Consider the following 23613-nt stretch of genomic DNA (forward strand, 5'->3'; position numbering starts at 1 on the left):
TGCTATATTGTCGGTCTTAGCTATATTTGAGCGCATGTTTAAGATCCCCGTCCTAACACAATTCTCAGGGCATAATACTCACAAAATTGTATTTTTTTTATTAGTCAGGAATCTCTTTTACATAGTACTTCAGTAGTTGGTTCAGATTCTGTGTGATAATTCTAACAAAACTCAATGATTGTCTTTAAAAGCGCGCGGATTTAGAAGAGAGCTAGCCTACAGCGTAGAATCGCGCGTTTGCAAAAAACGTCAAATGCAAATCGTCAATATGATTAGGAAACAGCAATGAGATTTAATTTCTATAACTATGGAACGATCCTTACCTCTGTTTTGCACAATATTGTTTGAAACTTCTGAAGCGATCGGAGAAGATTCTGAAGTCTTTGGAGCGACTGTTTCATTCCACATTCTACGGAGTTGACTGTGTCCCTGTGAAATGTAGAAATGAATATAGGTTGGATGGCTGGAAGGTGTTTTTTAATTAAATGGTTGGATGGTAAGTCGAATTGTCTAGGCTGAAGGTTTCCCAGTGGAGTTTTCCAATTATTCTGTGAGAAATCGCAATAATGTATTCTCAAATGACTATTTGTCCAAGGCTCCTTCTAGTGTCAATGTATTTGTTCTTTGTAGAAATTTTTTGTCATTAAAATAGAATAACGTACAGTAATACTTGACTGTTGAGTGGGTCCATTTGTCCCGTTCGGTGCAAATCTTCCTGGAGTATATTGTTTTGAAAACGTCATACTATTGCTGACGTAGGTATCACGTGATATATTCTTACAACAAGGAAATCTGCTAAAACATCTGCTGTATTCTTGACGTACCTAAAATAAGATTTAATGACGTAATCAGTGACGTAATGAGACACAGAACAATGACGTCATAAGACTCACTTCTCTTGGAAATAAGTACCAGAACTTTGAATTTATGAGGTGACGTCATCATGCGACTACGTCATAAAAATCACCTTCTTATTTATAAGTGATGACGTAATTTTACTGACGTCATAAGAACTCACCTTCCTTGGTAATAAGCAGTGGAATATAAATATAAACATTCCTTGAAATGCATTGAATATGCAGAACAAATAGGCCACGACCGTCATGTGTTCGCTGATCCATAAGAAACCAAACGCCCAAGTTATTCCAAGAAGACAGAGAAGAACAGACGCTCCACGAACTGACGCTCTGAAAGATAAAAGTTGAAATGCGATTGGTGAGGAAGGATTGATTTTCTATCAACGGTCCAGTATCCAAGGCATTATTTGCAATGGTATATATATATAGTCATATAGTCATATATATATATATAGTCATATTGGCAATTAATGTCAACAGATAACTCAATAAAATTATTGTACGTCATATGGTCAAGCATATCCCATTGGTTTTTTTTTACTTCGAGAAAGATATGTATTTTTTTATTATACTGGTATCTAAAACTGAAATTTATTTAGTATGATAAAGTATTTGATATTTGGAGGATTTGGCACCGAAGTCATAACATAAAATCATAAACCCATTTCTTGAAACAAAATTAAAAATTATGTTATCGTCAAATTATAGTCTTGTGTTGAAGCCGGAGTCAACATCTCGAAATTCCGAAGTCAGGAGTTAGTTTCATGCAAAACAAAGACTCTCACTTACTTGATTGAATTAATCTTTCCAGAATCAGTGAACGACATCGTGTGAACGTACATCTTATAGACAGTGATTGAGAGGAAAACAAGGTTTAGTAGAATAATGACTAGTATGGGACCAGCGAAACTCCAGATAAAACCGGAATCTATTTCCAACCAACAGACACTGTCTGTCCCATACCCTGCATGGTCGATACCAGCAGACACGCCGACAATTAAAGCTGGAACGCCTGAAAAGAAAGAAAGCAATGAATTAATGAAAATATGAAAAGATAAACAATTTTATAATCTTATAATTTTAAAAATTTATTAGAAATCTGTAAAGAGACTTAATCTACGCCCTATCAAAATAGATAAAACCAAACAAATAGGTAAAACTAATGGAGGAGACGTAATAGACGCGTGACCTGAAAGTTTCAGAGAGGGGTTATGAAATCTGTAATATCCAAGTTAGACTGAAGTCGGAGAACGGGGGTCTTCATGGATCTTGAGGGCCTAAAATGTGTTTCAAGCTAGAAAAATTGATATGTATAATATAGAAATAATTTTTTTGATAAACACAAAAGGCTCCTACCCCCCCCCCCCCCCCTCTAAGCTAAGGACCTTACGTAACATCACAGGGTTGATCAATTAGCCCACCCCATTTATGAAATTTTGGGTAAAGTGGTGGGCACAGGTTTAAACCCGGGATCTTCAACATACAACGCCATTGAACAAATCCAACTCACCATATCCAACAAGGTAATACCACTTCCATCTTGAACTGTTCGCTTCAAAGACCTCAACCAACATGACGTAAAGTTGAAAGCCTTCCAATGCCATCCAACAGAAAGCAGCAAGAAAGAAATAATGGAGCGAGCCAGCAATGATCGAACAAACAATTTTATTCTGCGTTTGGTTGATTCCGATTAGAAATATCGTTTCAGCGATGAGAAGACAGATGCAAAGGTGCTTGTGGATTGTGTTGCGATCGTTGTAAAGGTTTCTGGAAAAGTGTATTGATATAGATTACTGATGAACTATAGCTGTATTAAATGGTGTGAGAAAGATGTTTCTACTAGACTAGTCGTTTCCAACCTTTTTTTTAAAGAACCAGAATATTTTAAGAATTAAATTAAATTTTGTAAAATCTCGCGACACAAGGGTTTGCTCAAGTACCCAATGGCAATATCTTGGCTCCGATAGTGAATGACTAATATAAAGCGAAGTGGAAAAGCTGCGATGCTATAGATTTAATTGCCCTCAACAATGTTTTGAAGTTCTTGCGTGGTTTTACTTTAGGAAAGGGACCCAAGTATTTTTCAGATGACCCAACTGCCAACAAAATATTGGAATGGATAAAAAAGCAAACAATACCTGATGTTTGAATAACATCCTTACAAAAATCACAAAACACTAAAAAAGAGTCCAAATACTAACGTTAAAGATTACACACAAATATATACATTTCAGGACAAAAACACGTTTCGAAGATGTGATCAAATTGTATGCCAAGAGACACCGCCGTGCAATCAATATCATACTTACCAAATACACAACTCCGGGCATTTTGAAAACTGTGCTGAGCTCTGACTCCATTGGAAACATGTCAAACCCCGACACAACATTTATAATAATGAGTTTAATACCAACCTGAAACACGAGAAGGTCAGAATACACAGAAGCAAACACACGATGGAGATAGAGATCCCAACACTTGTTACGATTGTTAGCGCCATGTCGTGGATGGGTGCTATGGTAACTCCCGCGTGATTTACAAGAACCGCGAAACTTGTCAGATGATCACATTCACAGGTTGTATGGGTCTCGTTGTTCTCTGTCATTCGACAACCGACGTCGCTCCAGTTGCCAGAGTTAGTGCTGTAATAGAATAATAAATTATATCAATACAGTGATTGTTTAGGTCTTCGAGTAGCGAAGTCTAAGGTACAAAAATCATGGCCTAACTCTAGATATCTCTACGGGGGATAAATTTACCAATAACGCTGGATGAATTTGGTTCGTATTTGTTGAAAGGTTTGGGAGAACAAAGTGCGAATGTGGCCATTGGCAACATAGCATATTGCAAAGTTGTTGGAACGTCTTATTGGGAGATGTGATAAAGAGTATCGCACCAAGGCGGGGGTAATTTTCGCAAAAAATGAAGTAGGTGTCAAGCCTAAAAAACAAATAATCATAGAAAAATCATTTCGGAGGCAGGTTTGACCATCATTTGGTGTAAATTTTGCTCTCAAAGAGAGACCAAATATGCAAGTTTCCTACATATCATATTGCAACGTCCTGTGTTGGGCAACACTTGGTAATATGTTGTTGCGAAGAGATTGTATCCAAAAATAAGTATTCAGTGTAAAAAAGAGATTGCGAGTACGGGAAATCTTTTTGGTGATCTAAACTGAATGGAGTGACAATATTTTGAAAGTTAACAATTTGATCAACCGTATAAGTTTTTATTATTTGCCAAATGCAATACCACGCGCACTTAATCGCCAAGAAGTGAGGAAGTATCATATTTTGGCAAAGTTGCCACACATACCACGTTCCGGTGTCCGCCATTTTGGTTCACATACTTCGGGAGTACTTTTCTCTGAGCAAAATTAGGCAAATATGCCCAGAGATGATTTCATAATTGTCACACTCATAGCTGCGATGAATTTATGTTTCCATGTAGAACCCTTCCGGCTCAAACATCATTATCTACTAGCAATATTCAATCATACTAACCTTTCAGAGTAATCCCAGAAAACACATCGATGTGGAGAATGTGACGCCTGAAAAATTATTATTTCAAATTTAGGGGAAAACAATAGAACTAGATGAGAATGCACAAATGTTTCGAAGGGGGTGGAGGTTGAAATTTACAATTAATACCAAGTTAGAAAGCCATCCGGGAAACGCGAGTTTTCAGGAGTCTTGAGACTTGATAGCCTAAAAATCGTTTCAATCTAAAATTGCTATGCATGATACAAAAAAATGCTTTTTTTTAAATTTCAAAGAAGAGGAGTTTCCGACCCCAAACCTACCCCCCTCCCCCGGCTACGTCCCTGCGGACTTCTACCCAAACTCAGAATAAACTTCGTAATTGACTCGAATTCCGTCTTGACTCGAGATTTAAGGACTTCGACACAATGTTACACACATACCTTTTTATGTTGCAGTACAATAACTGCTGGTTTACTGAGGTGCGTTTGATATCCTGGTTGTCTGAACGTTGCCGAAATAACTTTAGAGTCAATTTCCCATGTGGCGACGTCATTAGTGACGTCATCATTCTTGGTGTCGTCGTCATCTAGATCTACATCATCCGGTTGGTTGAGGAAGTCTCCCAGATTGTTGTACAAAGCGAATACGACTGTAGCTGGACCTGAAATAAATTTAACAAACATTTTACTCTCATTTGTCTTTTAATTTATTTATTCTCTTGTAGCCTATAACAACATCTATAATTTGCTTATCCCCCAATTTTTTTTTAAGTCAGGTATAAGGTGCAGCATTATCAGAAACTTGCCCCGGACAGCAGGAAAGTTTGACACGCCACTGCCAGTGGTCGAGAAATTTTAAGTATGAACAGCAAATATGAACAGTGATAGTAGCGTACGGCCAGCATTAATTCCCGCCTCTAAATAATTCCCGCATTAAACTTCAAATTATTACGGACCCGCAACTATTTCTGTGTTAATTACGACTAGCGGTAATCACTTTCGGGAAGTAAACGATATACAACTGACATGTGCTTTCGCTCACGCCAATTAATACAAAACAAACGCCACAAAACAGCCATTGTTAGGGCATACATCCGAGCGCAGATAACAAGAAAATTTTGATCAATCTTTGTTAATGGGCAGCATTAGAAATGAAGTTTCTTTGAGGGTCAAAAAAATTTGTTTGCGGGCCGCATTTGGCCAAAGAGCCACATTTTGCCGACCACAGCAAACAGTTAGCCAATGACAGTTATGCAATAGGGTACCATTTCTCGAGAGAGGGAATTTTTTTGGCTAGTTAGATCTTATTTAATTTATTACACCTTGGGTGTATAATATTTACATAATAATTTGTATATTTACATTCTACATACTCGGGTGGTGTAATCTCAGCAAAACAACTGGTGTAAAATCAGCAAACGGCTCTGTTGTGTCTCTCTTTAAAACATACCTTCGCCTTTTTGTCCCAATATTTCAGAATCTGCAAGTCTGATTACGTCAGATCCGCAATTGTCGATCCCTGCACAAGTCTTTTCATTTGGAAATGACGTCACAGAACCTGACGTCATAGATTGCAATGACTTCTCTCTCACGTCCACTTGTATTATAACTTGGTCCTTTGCAATTATCAAAGGATCTAAAAAAGTTTGTAAATAAAAAAATATGACGTCATGTTCAATACACATTTCTTAGTAGAAGTTTAAAAACCATTGACATTCGTGACGTCATAAAAACAACGGTATTACTGAAAATTTTAACAATTAATATGATGTAACAAATGACGTCATAGTATCTTACCATTGTCTCTTGTGCCAGCGGGTGTCATGGCAACAGTATCGGCGTAAAGGAACGCAGCTTTTTCTATTTCATTCATCAGTAAATTTGATAATTGAGTTTTTTCATCTTTTTCCATACTTTTCATTGATTCAGGAAAATTCAGTAATTTGCTTGAAATTGTGGTCACGGACTAAAAAAATGTTACATCGAATATTATTACAAGATTTAGTAATAAAATGATGAATCAAATTGTTCGGAGGCACGGTCACTCACGTCTATTTGTTATATTCGATAAGTCACAAGTTAATTATAACACAGTTACATGAAGAGTGTTTTTTGACATTCAGAATATCGATAATTGGAATATCTCATTGATTTGGAAAATAGCTCTCAGATCAGTTTTCGTGTCCAATTTCTAACCTCGGAGTTGGAGTGACTTTTTAGAATCTGGAATGGAGCCGAGAGTGGGTATGGCCATTTTTGAATACCTGATGATTTCAGAATCGAATCGAATATTGAATACTTTTTTACTGAAATGGGTCATTCTGGCACCTAAGTTACTGAAAACATAGATTCCATCGCCAGGTAGCTGATCGTTCACACACGAAAAACATGTTTTAGCATTAACTATTAAGGAAAAACGAGCCGTATGTCCAAATTGCAATGTAAAATATGGCTTCAATGAAGAAAATTGTAGAATTCACCTCGATCTTTTGCAAAAAAAAAAAAAAACATAATAGCAAACGATCCATAGGTCCACTTCATATACGAAAATATGATATCCAGCTATTAGTATTGGAACTTGCTTAGAACAAATTTTAAATAGGTCGTTTTTCGACTTCTTGAGGCTTTATGTGAGACCTTTTCAGACGTTTTTGGAATGAATAATTTAACATGTCGTCCAGTGACGTTATATTATGTCTGAATGAAAATACATTACTGGCTTCTTACAATTGAATAATTCAATTTGAAAGCGCAATCGACATTGTTAAGAGAGAGAATAGCAATTTATTTCTAGAATAAGGACATGTGATGAACTTTTGGACCTCCAGAGTAATCACACCAAGATGACGCACAACCTAAACATAGTATGTGTGTACCGTTTAGGATTTAGGTTGTGCGACATCTTGGTGCGCATACTTCTAGAGCAACTTTTTATATAGGAAATACTTATACTATTTTCTCTCTGAACAAGGAATGGCGCTCTAGAAGTAGATGTATCAATATGAAGGTAACTTTCGCCTACGTTACATCAAGTTGAGTAAAGGGACTGAAACCTATGGGCAGGGGGTATATTTCCTTGGCTAATGCAGACAGTCCACGAACTGGTAATAGAACTAAAATAAGGAAAATCGAAATAAAATTGTGGCCTAACCATAACCTGGTACACATACTACGTGAGTACCATACTTTTTATATAGGATATTTATATTTTTTTTCTCTGAACAATGCACTCAACAAACCACTGCTAATTAAAGGGATATCATGCTCGCACATTTACGGTTTCGCATTGGCTACTCCATTGTTTCCCAACCTATGTGTCGTTACCCAAAATTGGGTTGCCCGCAATTTTTCTTGCGTCAATTGTTTTTCCAACAAAATCCCAAAAGTTACCAAGTTTTTTTAGTGGATTGTAATGTGAGAATACACAGAAAAACTGTCTGTTACTAAAAAGTGTTTATTACTTTCTGCGCTAACGCAAAGAATAATAACTTAAATAAAAGTTAATAAAGAAAATATCACAAATACATTAACAAAAAAGTATAAATCCACATATCATTAATAAAACTGGCAAAATTCATAAAAAGGCGTTTTTCTGTCAAAAATGCCACATATTTTGAAAAAACATAATGTTAAACATTCTCAATAAGCAATGTTTCTTTCTTGAGTTTTCACTCGGAAAGTTTATTATTTCGGCCTAATTTGATTTGTTAGACGCCGTTGCCTTATAATTTAATATTTTAAAATTTGGTTAAAATTATGGTATAAAAATTAGATTATGAAAAAACAATGTATTCATTTGAAAAAACGAACAAACGTACTTTGACCTCATAATTAAATTTTGTTTTCACAATGATTTTGCATTAGGGCACAGTGTCATGTAATAACTGAACATCGAAAGGCGGAAAATTTTAACACTGTGGCAATGAAATGGAAAGTAAGGCATAATTGGTTACGAATAATTGGGGAGCTCTAGGGATTGATTCGAATGCATGAAATCCCTGTGCAAGAGTTATTTACTCTCTTTTAAATCTTATTCGAAACCGGATCATAGCTCCATACAGTTCATCGCAAAACTAAAAGAGCAATTGATAAAAATTCATAGCAATTTGTGTTTTAAAAAACTTGATTCTCATTCACATTTGAATTTCAAACTATAGGATCGGTTTGCCGTGGAGTAACAATCATATAGAACATGGCTTTTCAAACTGGGGGTCCTGACCCCAGGTGGGTCACGAAAGGGCTATATTGGGGGTCGCGGTAATATATTTTTTGACAATAACTTATGTTAAAACAAAATATCGATCAAATTTAAAAGATTTGAAACCAGTACATCGAAATAGAGCCAAGAAATTTATTTTAGTGCGAGAATATGCCAGCACATTGGTCTTACTGAAGGTAGTGTCAATTTTATTATTATTGTTTTTATTATTTTCCGTATTTTTAAATTTTACTCTATTCTTATTTTAGTTTCCAGGGGTCGACAAACAATTTCGGGCCGGGATGAGAATAGTTTGAAGAACACTGATATATAACACTTGTGGTGATTTGATAACTTATATAGATGGAAATGATGATTTAGAATTATCATTTCTTTCACAGCATCGTTTGTTTTGCTTTCGAAAAGTTAGTCTTTTATAGGAGACAGATTTTAGATTTTTTTGTGGAGTTGGAGTTTTCCCATTTTGTTGCATTATGATTTGATAAAATTGCAATCCAAAATTTTGATTCCAGACGGCTTACGTTTGCAGAGTTTTTTTTTGTTACGGCATTCAGTCTTTTGCCATCAAGTTTCACTCACACTATCCAGAATAGGCTCATGAGGTTTTAACCGCCTGTCAAAGCTTTGGAGAATGCCCGACACGTCTTACCGCTTGCTAATATAAAGCTATTTACATTGATTTTAACTTAGGATCTGCGTAGACATATCGATTACTTGCAACCGTATTAGCTTTGAATTAAGATCTTGCCAGGATCGTAAAGGATTTGGCAATCTCTGGACAGTCTATCGGATCTGAGCCAAGTATAGAAATTTGTACTTCAAAATGTCAATATGCTATATGACGTCATATTGTTTATTGTGATAATTTATTTTGCACTGTGACAGCATTTCAGCTTCACACTTAGCTTCTTTTTATGTAGATGTAATCCTCGAAAATGTCGTTGTTACTTGAAATGGCACATTGTCGCATTGTGATGCGACAACCTTCTCCAGAGTGTAAGACAATTTTGAAAAAAAAGAATCTGGGAAAATTCCACAAAGGCATTACAGTAATTGAAGTTGAACTTTAATTTAATCGAGATATTTGCATACGCGTTTATAAGATTAAAGTGAACTCAATCTCAGAAGATCTGAATTAAAACCAAAGTCGTGGAAAACTTTTAAGAATGGGATCGTAATATGCAAATTAGCGTCTAGTTTTGCAAAGCCCTGTCTAGATAAAAAGATTGTCGTAATTGGAATTGAATTTTAATTCAAATTGTACATTTAGATATTTGGAGTTCAAACATAACGTTACCCTCTTATCAAAGTGTAATATCTTGTGAACCTCCAAAAACATGACTATACTTATGCATTGTCTTGTTCAAAAGAAAAAGTGGAAAAGTCGGAATTGATTTTAAATTCAAACTGTACATTTAAATATCTGAAGTTTAAACCTAATGGCCACCATTTCATACGGTGTAATATATAGTGAATCTCCAGAAGTAGTAGATTGCATATCAGCAACTGCTTATACTCATAAAAAAAGATGAGTAAAAAGTCATAATTTCAAATTGAACATTAATTTAAAGGAGATATTTGCATACGCGTTTACAGAATTAAAGTTAACTCAATCCTATAAGATTTGAATAATACAGTCTCTATAAATTGTCTCTTGTTGAGATTAAATAAAATAAAACTCCACAAAGCCGTATTTATAATTTGCATACGCGCGCATAGGAATAAAGGTAATGTCAGTTAATCTCAGTACAACAGTACAAATGCAACCAATCCCGTTCCAATAACCCGACCTAATCGAAATACAACTTTAAAGTTCAGAACTAAATCCAAATTTGGCGCGACATTTTGAAAGTAAGGTCGCAACATGCAAATTTCTGATAAGTTGGATAGTGTAGTTCAAATCATTTTATCAACAACACTAACTGCTGTGTTAGCCTTGCGTGAGACCAATTATATATAAAAGAAAAAGTAATAGCCTTCTAACAAAAAGTATAATCTTTCCCACTAAAAACTTCAAAGCTAACCAAATACTAGCAAATCAAAATCATTTTTCAAGTGTCGCAAGTTTAATATTAGTGGCGGACCTAATCGGCATTTGATTATATTCAAACAATATACATATTATACTTTGTTAATATAGACCAGCAGTTCTCAACCGGAGCCAGTGACCCGTGGATTTTGAATCTATCGATCAAAATAACACTATAAATACCACTGGAATAATGAAACCGGGTGCTTTGAGGGAGGTTGGGTCATGAGTGCTAAAAGTCTCCGGGAGTGGGCCACAAGCGATAAAATTTTGGGAACCACTGGTATAGACCAGGGCTACTCAACTGGCGGACCGCGGTCTGAATCCGGACCTTTCGACCATTTAATTTGGACCGCGTGTGCTTGTGTTATTTTGGCAGCATAAGCATCGTTTTATAGTTTTAGGTGATTTTGATACAATTCAAATACACAGCTATACAGTTTGTCGTGCTGGTACCGATGTGCGACATTAGTGTCTATATTGTGAGCCATTTATTGCTCTTGTGCTGAATTTAATATTGCATTTAAAGTTTCGTTTATTTAAAAAAATAAAATTTTAATAATGTGCGGAGTAGGACTGCGGACCCCAGTAACTTTGAAGTCTCCCAAACGGACCTTTGGTGAAAATAGTTGAGTAGCCCTGGTATAGACTATCAATTTTAATTCAAACTTGCAGCCCCCCTGAACTGTATTGGCGAAGCCTGAGGGAGGTCCCGCGGAGAAGTGCCAATGGCGCTACAATGCCCAACAGCTAGCTTCTGCGAAGCAAACAACACATGTTATAAAATCAATAATCAAAATGTATGTGCCTACTAGGAAGCCTATGTTAAATAAAAGTGCAACCCACGGTTTATCCAGTTATTTGTATCTGGCCCTCCCGTATTAAAGACTGCACATACCAGCTCTAGGGTGCCGCGGAATTCCGGTTAACAACCACTGGTTTAGAAGAAGGATAAGTAATCTCGCGTAACGTTTCAACAATTTTGGCAATCGTATTTGGCTATGCATTCATTTCACGAACATTTTAGTTTTCTTACAATTTACAGCCGGAACGCGAACTCAAATCTTGTTTGGTTTTAACCACCTTTGCCTCGAGTTTACTTACGCAAATAGGGATTCAATTAGGATTCATTACTTCCAATTTAATTTTGGTTAGGACGGACAAGCTCGCGTAATTAACCCGAGTTTTTGAATCTCTCAAGACATTGTTTAAGGCTGCTTTGAAGGAATTATTTTACAATTTTGGCAATTTTAGAGATTTTGGGCAACAACTTACGTTTTACGTTTAATGAAGTTACAAAGTTTGCTTAAACATCTAAAATGCTTGCTTGAAAAATCATTTATTTCAGAAACATTACGCTGAAGCTGAAGGCTCACGTTACTTCATCAAACAGATGCCGCAATATATAAGGTTAGTTTAGATTAAGAATACAACCATATTACGTCCTTAGTTTAATGACACAATATATATAGTCATGAAAATTTCGTATTGAAAATATCTTCATGACAAATTATCAATTTCATGACATTTGCAGATAACTATCATTTACGTCATCAACTTTATGACGTCATATACACATCACAATATCTCACCTCAACGATTTTCTTGGCATCAGCTTTGCTTGGCAGCGTAGGATCCTCCAACAGTTTTTTCATCAGTTCTGTCGCAACTTGGATGGACTTTTCTGTAAACTCAGTTTCTTCTGATATTTGTGAAGCAAGGGAAAAAAAGGCGGATGCCCGCTCAATAAGACCTGAAGTAGAAATGCATCATTTATTTTTAAATATTTTGTCGAAGCATCTTGATACCTCAACTAAAGAGGAGAAATAGTACTGATTGCAGAGAGCGAGTTTGCCACCGAGACACAATGGTGTATCTGAGGTATGACAGCTAATACTCGTGGCACGGGCGCCGTTTGGGGAAGAGCGCAAAATTTGTAATTGTGAAATATTCAAATAAAATAATCTCAAATTGGAAATAATAAACTCGTAATGTTTTCTAAAGAGTGTGTCAACTCAACAACATATGTTGAAAAATGTCAGTCAACGGTTAAGTGTTGCCATGGGCGCTATTTTAGGTGGTTACGCTACTGCTGCCGAGGCATCAAATAAGTTGGAAAGGATGCAATAGAAGAATTTCAATCGGCCTAGCTGAGAGTTGCAATCAGTTGCAAAGTTATAGTACAATATAACAAAATATTTGGTTTGCTTTAAAAAGTGTAAAGGCACTTTCAAGAACTTTGTTCTAAGCAAAAAGAAGTTTTGAAGAAATTTCATTTTCCAGTCATTTGCCCAAAGCAAGTGCTCGTTCATTACCTGCATTAAATTTTGTTTCAACGTCACTTGCCCAGGTGATACATTTTGACAAATCGGGACCTGCCACGTGCCATGCTGCTTCACGCATCGATGATTCACGAATACACTTCCATGTTGCAACAGCTGTAAAAGGGGGAAAAAAATGTTTTACATATGCATATATTGCTATTCATTTGCTCAAGCAAAGACGCCAAACAAGCAGAGGAAGGTATGATTTCATTAATAACAATTGATTGGAAAACTACATTTTAATCTTTTTAAAACGTTTTAGCTGTTATTGGAGACACCAGAATAAATGAAACACACAAAATCATTTTGACATAACATTGACATCATGTCGGCTCGATTCTTCTTGTGACAATTTAAAAGACCTTGAAAAAATATTTATGGAAAATACTGAATTGGAGCCATAATACTTTAAATTCAATATTTATTCAAAATATCCGTATGAAAAGTGAAATTGCAAAAAATGATTTGCCGATTCCCTCTCGATTTTCAAGGCATTGAATGAGACTAACAGGCAAATATGTCATTTTTGCAAAGGCCAACAAATAAAATGAATATTCATATTCATATTCATATTTCATTTTAATTGTCGGTTACCGTGTGTAAACGGGGGTGGAGTTCTGATACTCCAGACTAAACCCCCTGAGCAGGGGCAAATTGTAGATATCGAGTATGACCCCAGAATTCCTAACTTGCGACGACAACACAGTAATTAACCCCCAGATCAAAGCTTCCATAGAAATAATCACATCGAAATTCTAGTTAGATTACCACGTTCTTTAACAGCGTAAGAAATTAAAATATCGCCTGACAGTCAAGGGGTATCTTATTTATACTTTACTGTCAAAATTCTTTAAATTATTAATTACAAAATTTGTCATGGCGTGTCTATCTTCTCGACAATCATAAAACACTTAAATTGAAAATTTTTATTTTTTCGAATATTTTTGAACTCCGTTTGTGGTATGTGTTGACATTGCTATGAAAAAAAAGCAAAAATAGACTGAAATTTTACGATGTATAAGTTGGAATAAACGTTTTGAAGTAACACGGTCGTTTTTTGGAAATTGGGAGAGTGTCAAACATTTGAATTCAGACCTGGTATTTACATTTACGAAAAGGTAATTCAAATTAATCAACCAATGACAAATTAAGAATTTTTCACTTTCGGTGAAAAGATAACACCCACTTATATAATATTGCAGTAGCTGCTTTTCTACGCCCTTGTTGCTGAGTTTTTTTTGCCAATTGGGAAGGTGGACAAAAAATTTAAATTCAACTCTCATTTTTCGCCTTGTGTAAGAACATGGCAAATAAATTACTTTCAAGGATGGGCGGGGGGCGGGGGCTATAAAATACAAGAGTCAATCCAAAAAAATGATCCTTGTTATGGGCGAATCGATAGGTCACGTGACCGTAATTATTCAAGCATATCACCTGTTCAAAATGACAACAACTAACTCAAATTATCATAAGTGTTGGTGTCAAGTAACGTAAACCGTAAAATGAGAACTAAATTACAGGGTTGCTTAAAATAAACGGAAACAAGATCATTTGGGACGAATTCTAGAAAAAACACAACTTTTATGAAAAATAGGCTTCTTTTTTGAAACTTTTGGGTACAATCATACATAAAACTGAAGTTCCAGCATTTGAATAAATTTTCTACACAAAAAAGTTCAAATGCGAGGTCGACTGAGCTAAGTAATTGGAGTCACATAAATGTATGCACTTGACTTACTTCTCGTGAAAAGGTTGAGTAATAAATAATTGCCAAACCCAGATTTAGGTCCTACTTTCAGTAACTTTAGTTATTCAGTTATTTCAATGTTTGTCTATGTGATTACTTTGAGGTTGGATTCCTTTACACGCACGCATGATTCGTTACAAATTTCATAAAAGATAGGTTTCGCGCGCAAAAATATGCTAGAGAAATAGACATCTCAAATTATATCTTTTTTGCAAACCCCACATAAGGTTCGCGTATACGAAATATATAAACATAGGTTCGCGTTAGTAAATTGGTTCCATTAATAGAGGATCCCCTTGGTTTCTGAGTAGGTTCAAAAATTGGTAATGCTTGTAATACACTACGTTTCTATATAGTTCCGGCCATTGGTGTTTCAATAGGGCCCTAGTAACTATGCTCAGAGAAAGACTCCATTACTTTTGTGTTACTGAGCATGACTTTGATATTCTTAGTGATCAATTTGCTTCATGTTTGCGCGTAACTTAACAAAATTTTACAAAAAATGAGGGGGCAATTCTGGTTTCAAACGTAGAAATATAACAATGTTGATAAACAAGCCCAATTATACCTTTTGAAACCCCACACATGGTTCGCGTATACAAAATTATAGGTCTGTGTTAGTAAATTATAACCTTCTTACAATGATAGCTTAGCACGGACATTTGTAAAGCGAGCTATTCAAAAGCCTACTTGTCATCTGTAATAAGCAGGTAGGGTGGATACGGCAGCTGTGTAAGATAAACTATATTGTATATAAAAATATTCAGAAAATTTAAAGGGAATTTATAGTATTTGTTTATGGCCTTTGATAATAAATAAAATTGTCAAAAAACGTATCACGATGTTCAGTAAAGTGACCAATTCTATTATAATGATCACAATGGATATGACGTTATTATCACAATGACGTCATCAGAATATAAAAATGATATAAAAATATTTTTGAAAATCGGATCAATTAATTTCAAATTGATCACAATGTTCTCACTACACGCCTCTCGTTACCATGGTTACCTATGACATCATCATAAGAATCGGGGAGAATAAGTTACAACAGAAGTGAAGTCAATATAAAAATTAGGTCCTCAAATTTTAAAAATAACAAAATTTTTTTTTGAAAATTGGATCAATTACTTTAGTATTGATCACAATGTTCTCACTACACGCCTCTAATTACTATGGTTACCTATGACGTCATCGTACGCATCTGGGGGCACAGGTTCAAAATTGGGGTCAATGAACTGGTCGACTATGCTGTCAGGATAATCATATTCTGAAAAAGGGCGAGCATACGGGTTTCACCTTGATATCAAACTAATACGCTGACAATGGTTAATTGGATTTCTTTCGTGTATATATATATATGAATAAATTATTTATGATTCGGAGATCAGAATAAATATTTTGCCAAATCCGGCTGTATACAATTGTGACTACCAATATACCGAGTTTCTATATTATTTTTGAGGGACTCCAAACAAGACTCTATATGAGAAGTCTATTGTGTGTGAGGAGTTATTATTATATGGAATTCCTTCAGTTCCGTTTTCGAAACTTTTCGTTCGGCACTGCCTATTTCTCATTTATCCTGGGTGAAATGATGAAAACGGCGTTTAAACACCTGATTATTATGTTAGGTATAACGCTTAACCACAAAAACGCCGCGCCAAATTGTCAGTGAAAAGATCATTTTAATATCTTACCTCCTGTCCCATCCAAACAAGGCATCCTCGCAGTTTCGCTGACGCTGGTCTGTGGCCAGCTGATGCCATTTCTCATTGTAGATCCGCAGTAATCGACTGGCCGAGGAAATGCGTCTTGAAAGAAAAATAAATATTTGAATATTATAAACTATATACGTTGAGGGGCAATGGTCGCATAGGGCTGTTGTTCATTGCGAGAACCTTAGGTTTTGAACTAACATACTCCCGGTCTAAGAACTATTCAACGAATTAACTTAATAAATGGGATCTCAACATTTTTTATAGCAAAACCCTATTGGTTGCAAGTTTTATGTAACCATACAAAATTTATCATCGTCCATTTTCAAATGTACAAGTGCCGAATAAGGATTACTGCAAATAAATATATTGGTAATGTTACTTCTTATAAGAATTCTAGAGGGTCATCGGAAGGTATCAAAAGAAGAGAAGTTGATTCGCGTAAAAGTCACTACAACTATTGACACTGCACAAGTTAGTACATATATCTAGAAAACTCGACATTCGACACTCGCTTCTCAATTTTAATTAAAGAAAAAGAAAATTTAGAACCTAAATGTCTCAATATATTTACAACCAAAAATATACCTGGGGGAATTACTTCTGGTATTTCTGTGGTCGGGTTGGTAACAAGGACTGGTCGTGTGGTTCTAGGTGGCAATCTACGTCTGGTTGTCATGGTTGTTGTTGGTCTGGTGGTTGTTACCACATGAGCTGTGAAAATGGGCATAATAGATGAATTCTTTGTCGTTATGATAACATTATCACACCATCCAATTTATCTAAAAGACGGTCGACGGTCGAGAAAACATTTTATTCCGCAAAACTTTGTACACAATTAATTGGACGCTGCCGAAGTGTGTGTACGAATATGGAAAATCGGAATAAAATTATGGCCTATCCCTAACCTGATACACACACTACGGGAGTATCATTAACTGTTCAAAGTACAGCAAATAAAATCCAAAAATGTGCCCGAATTCTTTAATTCCTAAACAACTTGTATTATATTTATGAAGGATTCTTTATAAAAGGAATAATCTATATTTTCTCTTGAAAACGTTAGAAGAAATTATCAATATTTTTATTTCAAAAACGCTCACTTTTTATCACTTTATTAAAAAAATGTTCGACAAAATAAAAAGACTGAATCAGAACATATTGGGACATTCTTTTTATTGTACAATGTTTTACTCGAAGCAAGATCCCGAGACCATGGAAGTAGAAGTAGAAAGACTGTTGATAGAAAAGTTGAAACCGCTAACACACTCAAGGGAATAATAATGTATGCAGGTTTGATTAAATCCTCAACTGAACGTTGAAAGACTATCGGTAGAGAGTAACACAAACGTTCTAGGATAGTGGCCCTCAAATGGTGAGACGTGGCTCACAAGAGGAGGGGGTGTAGAAAACTTTTTGAGGGGGGAATAGCTAATTAAAAATAAAATTTTTTGTTAGATTTGATCTTGCTCAAATTATTTTGAATATTTACATTTTTTTATTCCTCAGTTTAGAGATTGCTATCCCACCCATGATTTCAAAAATGTTTTTTGCCTTACTATCTGTTTTTGTAGCCTATTGTTAGCTAGTTATTTTTGAGGTGGGCGCGAGACTTGACAAATTCTAAAAAATGATCGCGCTTGAAAGGTTTGTGACCCAACTGTTCGAAGAAGTATATTAAATATGAGACATAAAAACACTTACGCTTTGAAGGATCCTGGCTATCAAAATGCAGTTTATAATACACAGCATTAGCACTATCGCCATCCCATATGTATAGCAGCTGATCTCTTGGGTTGTAAGATACAGATGTAGCATTGTAACGTCGGAACGAAGTCCGACTGCGAGACCTTCTTCTGAAATTATAGGCCTGGTCGGCGTCAAATGAGATTCGAATTCCTCGTTTTTCTTGTTTGAGATTCGTGTTGTAAAAATAGTCTATTTGTCCAGTCGACGAACTGACAGAATATAGAACTCCGCATATGATAAAGGTGTGCAGTGATTCGGATGTTCGAAGGTTCGTGTTCCAAGTTTTCTGAATTGAAATAAAACAGGTGTAATTGATTGATTCATTTATTCCAGCTTAGTAAACTAGTACTTCACGGTCTATTCCTCAGAAGCTGCCAAATCGAACGAAACAATTTTTGTGAAATTAAATCTCTTGTGACGTCATATTTATCAATATTGACGTCATCATCATCACTAAGATGTCATATTACAAAACTTGACGTTTCAATGATGATGCTCGGAATCATAATAATAGATGTGGCCTCATGCACATTTTGAATATGTTCCGTGCAAGTTAAATTGCAAGATTGGTTTTCAAAACATAAATAAAAAGCGCCAATTTTTTTTTAATATTTAATTTTTCTGAATCAATTGAAAATTAAGAACCATCAACCAGAAGCGGAAAAATACTCACAGTTGCAGACGACAACTCGTATATCATAAGTAATATTCACTCGCCTCGAAGCAATATTTCAATGTGAAAGTTCAAATGCCCTAAATTTAAGGCTTTGACCCCTCAGGCCCAAAGATTCTAAGCTCCAATCAAAATGCATTGACAAGCAATATATAATTGGATATATAAAGCTTTCTTTTCATGGCGGGAGTGTCTTATCCGTACTAAGCCCCCTAGCCCCAGGATTCTAAGCACCTATTAAATGTCATTGTCGAAAGACTACATATGCGGTCATATATACAAAGCTTTCTTATGACGGTGAAAGTGTCATATATGTACTTACCGTTACAATACTATATTTTGTAGCTTATTGCTCTAATATTTTGAACGACAACTTAGGGCAACAAAGTCTTAAGTGCTTAGTGTATTTAAAGGGCACAATCCGGTCCTGGCCCCAAGGCCCCTCAGCCCCCAAGTCTCAAGATTATGAGCGCCAATTAAAGGGCTTTGGCAGCCGAAGATACCATATGCGTTTGGAATCTCTTGTATTGGTGGTGAGAGTGTCGAATCCCAATACGTACTGATCGTCAAGTCATTCCTGACATTTGAACATAATTTATTCATGAGCCCAAAAAATAATTTGCACTTATAAAAATGCCATACGACAAAATGTTAAATTTGGAATTCTCCGATATATTATAATGGAATTTTGGCCTCGTTTCGGTGGTTACTTTTTGTTGGGCGAGCACCAAAGGTTTTATTTATTAGGAAAATTGAAAATTATTTTTACTTTGACCCAATTTATCAAAACGTGTACCTTTGACCAGGGGCAGTCAAACTTTTGGTGTTATGGAGCTCGTGAAGTGGTTGACTATTATTTACGGAGATTCACAATAAATTCATAAAAATAAAAACAAAAAAAATACATTCTCACCGGTAAATGTTCTTGAGTGAAATACTTTATTTAATGACTGGAATGTATTTATTGCTTATTTAGAAAGCTACAAAATTAGCCAAGCGAGCATTTGAATTGATAAACAAATAGCTCACAATATCTCCTAGGTTTCTCCCATGGATCACTGCGGCTCCGATACAGGCTATAGATCTTGTTTAAGGGCCAATATTTTGATTCACAGTTCCTTTTCGTGGTTGGAACGGGTGTCTCGTGATTACACCAATGTAAAAATGTCATATGTATTTATTCTGGTGTATGGAGCCGGCGGCGTTCGGTTGCCGGCTATCCGCTCTGAAGACGGTTTCAGGCGGGGAGTTTGACTGGGGCAATACATCTGTCAAAGAGTAACGCAGGTGTCCTAATGTGAGCTCAGCAAGGACGGAAACCTTGCGTAGAGCAAAGGGGCAAAAGCTCACTTAATTTGAATTTTCAGTATGAATACACACCGCGGAAGAGTGGCCTATCAATCCCTTTGAGTTTGCGAGTTTCAAGCAAGGGGTGTCAGAAAAGTGACCACAGGGTTAACGGGCGGATCTCCACACATTGTGCCTGCAACTACCCTAACAGTAATTTCAGGGGCGTAGCCAGAGAAGGGTCAAACAAGCCCATGACCCCCACCCCCTTTAAAATGTAAAATAATCCGTATCATACATAGTTTGATACAGAAGCATAGCATAGTTGATTAAAAATAAATACGAGTGGATTGTCGTCGAAGCAAATCAAATATAATGAAATCTCAGCCTATGAGTACCATTTATGTACATAGATAATGAAGCTTACCGATAAAGTTAGCTGATCTTTATCAAGTTTACTGATAGCGATAAGGCCTCTTTGTCGTGGATAGATAACCCATAATCCATTCTCATCTACTGTTAAGGAAATATCACGATTCTGAGGGATGCCAGATTCTGCCTGTATAACAGTTTCTTTTGTTCGTCTTTGAGTGATCAGACTGTATCGAATGATACTGCGGGAATTCGCCTGAAAAACATTTACTGTTATAAGACCTGGTAAAATTAGTAAGACATACTGATAAAATCTTGGGGTGGCATACCGACAGCCTCACCCACGATGCGGTGTAACAAATTGGGTGGTAAATTTCGAACCAAAAATATTTCGATGATCCCCAAATAAATTAGCTCCCTAGATACTAGTGTCTGCTTTTGCATTGTGCCTTGTATGGAGTGAAAAACGTATTAAAATGTCAGTAATAAATTGTAAAATTCAAGTTAGTGAAGGTTGTTTTCTCTTTGTTAGCTTGAACTGGGTATACGAAATGTTCAGGTTACATTATTTTTTTAAATGCCGCGCATGTTAACAAAGAAGGCATGCTTGATTCAAGCATGCCCTATCAACTCCTATTTAATGAAACGTTTTTAAACGTTCTTTATAAACGAAGATTCACCGATATGTAAGCTACAATTTATGGGGCATTGAAATGTTTTCATTTCGGTTACAAAATTTCAACACTATCGAGAGAGAAAATATATCTCTATCAATATCATATATCTCTCGTCATGCGAAATTGCAGTCAGAGATTTTGAATTACGTTATCATCACGCTTCAATGATAACCTGAGTCATATTCGGTTACCTGAACTACTTGAGGATTTGAAATACAATTTACCAAAATTTACCAGAAATCGGCGTGTCTGTTATTGCTTTAATTAAACTGAGTTATTCACTACTCTTTTTAATTTCAGTGAAATGTTTGAGACCATACTTTTTGGTACTCCCGTAGTATGTGTACAAGGTTAGGGTTAGGCCATAAATATTTTCGATTTTCCGTATTTTAGTTCTATTACAAGTTCAGGACTGTCTGTGTTAGACAAGTGAATATACCCTCTGTCCATAGGCTTCAGTCCCTTTACACAACTGGATGTAAAGTATGCGAACAAAATTAGTTACCTCCATATTGGTACACACACTTCTGGAGCGCCAAAAGATGAGCAAAAATGCATACAATGTTCAATTTACTTATCTGTAAAATATGTGTGAAAAGCCAGACTGAAATACGAAACCCTTTTTAATCCTTTGGGTCAGGCGACCTCCCCGACGAATTGTAAAACATGATCGCATAATGAGGAATAATTAGATGGCAATATATTTGCGGAAAAGATTTGCGGAGACGAGGCTTAAAATGAAAGAATTACTATCAGGTAATGCGCCACATATATCTGTATAGTGTCAGTAGCTCTGGCTCTAGGCGCGTAATGCACCATTATAAATCTATATACTTTGTGCGGGTCTTAGCATTCTAGTGATTGCCCGTTACTTTCCTCAGAAATGAGTCTCCTTCACTTCTGAGTTAGTGCGTGTAACCAGAATAATATCTATTCCTCTTTATAGTCTTTTTAATTTGATAGCATACGGCTAAGATCTCAACGCTTTTTAAATAATATAATCTTGTGTAATAGATACTAATTGCTAATTAAGAAGCAAAACATTCATAAAAGCAGTGCGTCCAAAACGTACCCCAAATTTCAGGACTAACACGAATTTATCGCCACAGAGTGCACAAGAATTGATGACGTAATCGCACAAAAAAAGTGATTTATAGAAACCATAGAAATTTTTAAAAATAAACAAAAATAATATCCTTTTGGCGAAAAATGCAATATTCAGCCACTGAAGATTTTCAAAGTAATTGCTCCAGTAGTCTATGAAGAATACTAACAAAATGATGATCAACAACAGCATAATAACAAAACGATTCACAGGTCCACTTCGTGCCTATTAATATTAAAAATAACTACCGCTTTTCCAAAACCTTGCTCTGTGAAAAAGTGTGAAAAACCCAACAACCGAAGCCTTTCAACACTTAACCAAACACTACCGCCTTTGAAATTTATCACATAATATTTACTTTTCGTCTTAACGCGTGACACCGTGGCAAACTTATACTATTAAGTCTAGTATTGTCGCGTTAATGCCGGCATTGTTGAATTCCTCAGAATGACCTCGCGACTTGAAAAATATAAAGTTAAAATATTTGTAGGCCGCATGGGTTTATTAAGTAGATTTTCTACAATTTCTGAGATATTTTTCAATTTGAACCAGGTTAGAATTTAAGTTTACTTAGATCAAATACACAATATGCAAGTTACAAGTTACAAAAATTGATTTGCACAATTTAACAGGATTGACTTTTTAACCTTCAAGCATACCATTAGTTTTGGATTTAAACTACGGTTACGACATTTTCAAGACATGTCAAAATACCACCGTTACATAATATAAATTCCTTTCATAAACGACGCATCAATTTGCACGGTTTAAACTTCTACAAAGAAGTACAAATGGTAGAAGTACGACAAGCGGTGCAAGTGGTGCATTAAATATGAAGCAACTCAGTAAACGCACTTACCTTTACATAATATAAATTCCTGTCATATACGACGATATTTCCCGGAGCTGCTTTCGAAGGCAAATTATACCGATATGAAGGATTTCCGGTTACAAAATCATCCCAGTTCCGGTATTCCTGTATTATTTGTTGACTGGAAGACATGAAAAACACGTGATCTGGACTGGAAAGCGGATCTTTCGTCCAAGTTCCAGACTGAGGTTGAATTTCAACTGCGGTCACGATTTCGGATCCAATTCCAGTCAGAGAACCGGGACATCCGAACACTGGAAAATAAAAAGTTGTTTTCAACGTGAGTGGTTGGTATGGAATTTGAACCCAAGACCAGAACATCCGAACACTGACAAATTAAAAAGTTTTCCGTTCAATTTATGTTTGCAAAAGTTAGCCTAATAATTTTTCCATAAGTTTTTTTTTTATTTGAACGAGTAGAAGCGATGCTAGGGCAACAGACGAGCCGGTTTTGAAATTGTTAATCCCGTATCGTTGTGCGTCTATATCTTGTCAAGTACG

General features: G+C 35.8%; 1 protein-coding gene across 4 annotated transcripts in view; it reads right to left on the reverse strand.

Annotated features, from left to right (window-relative positions):
* LOC120337597 (adhesion G protein-coupled receptor L1-like) overlaps positions 1–23613 on the reverse strand; it is a 59034-nt gene that overhangs the window by 5801 nt on the left and 29620 nt on the right. For 3 of the 4 annotated variants that reach the window (XM_078116817.1, XM_078116816.1, XM_078116818.1), the window contains exons 5-22: positions 23101–23366; positions 20515–20715; positions 18083–18413; positions 16967–17092; positions 16361–16474; positions 15844–15930; positions 12902–13024; positions 12179–12339; positions 6136–6304; positions 5789–5974; positions 4780–5000; positions 4361–4407; positions 3272–3499; positions 2368–2624; positions 1647–1869; positions 1019–1187; positions 663–824; positions 324–429 (exon numbers count right to left, since the gene is read on the reverse strand). In XM_078116817.1, the coding sequence (XP_077972943.1) occupies positions 324–429; positions 663–824; positions 1019–1187; positions 1647–1869; positions 2368–2624; positions 3272–3499; positions 4361–4407; positions 4780–5000; positions 5789–5974; positions 6136–6304; positions 12179–12339; positions 12902–13024; positions 15844–15930; positions 16361–16474; positions 16967–17092; positions 18083–18413; positions 20515–20715; positions 23101–23366 (3177 nt within the window). The remainder of the gene's footprint in view (positions 1–323; positions 430–662; positions 825–1018; positions 1188–1646; positions 1870–2367; positions 2625–3271; positions 3500–4360; positions 4408–4779; positions 5001–5788; positions 5975–6135; positions 6305–12178; positions 12340–12901; positions 13025–15843; positions 15931–16360; positions 16475–16966; positions 17093–18082; positions 18414–20514; positions 20716–23100; positions 23367–23613) is intronic. The other variant, XM_039405435.2, reaches the window with a different exon arrangement.

Source organism: Styela clava, chromosome 10 (genome assembly GCF_964204865.1).
Source record: "Styela clava chromosome 10, kaStyClav1.hap1.2, whole genome shotgun sequence".
Classification (NCBI taxonomy): Eukaryota; Metazoa; Chordata; class Ascidiacea; order Stolidobranchia; family Styelidae; genus Styela; species Styela clava.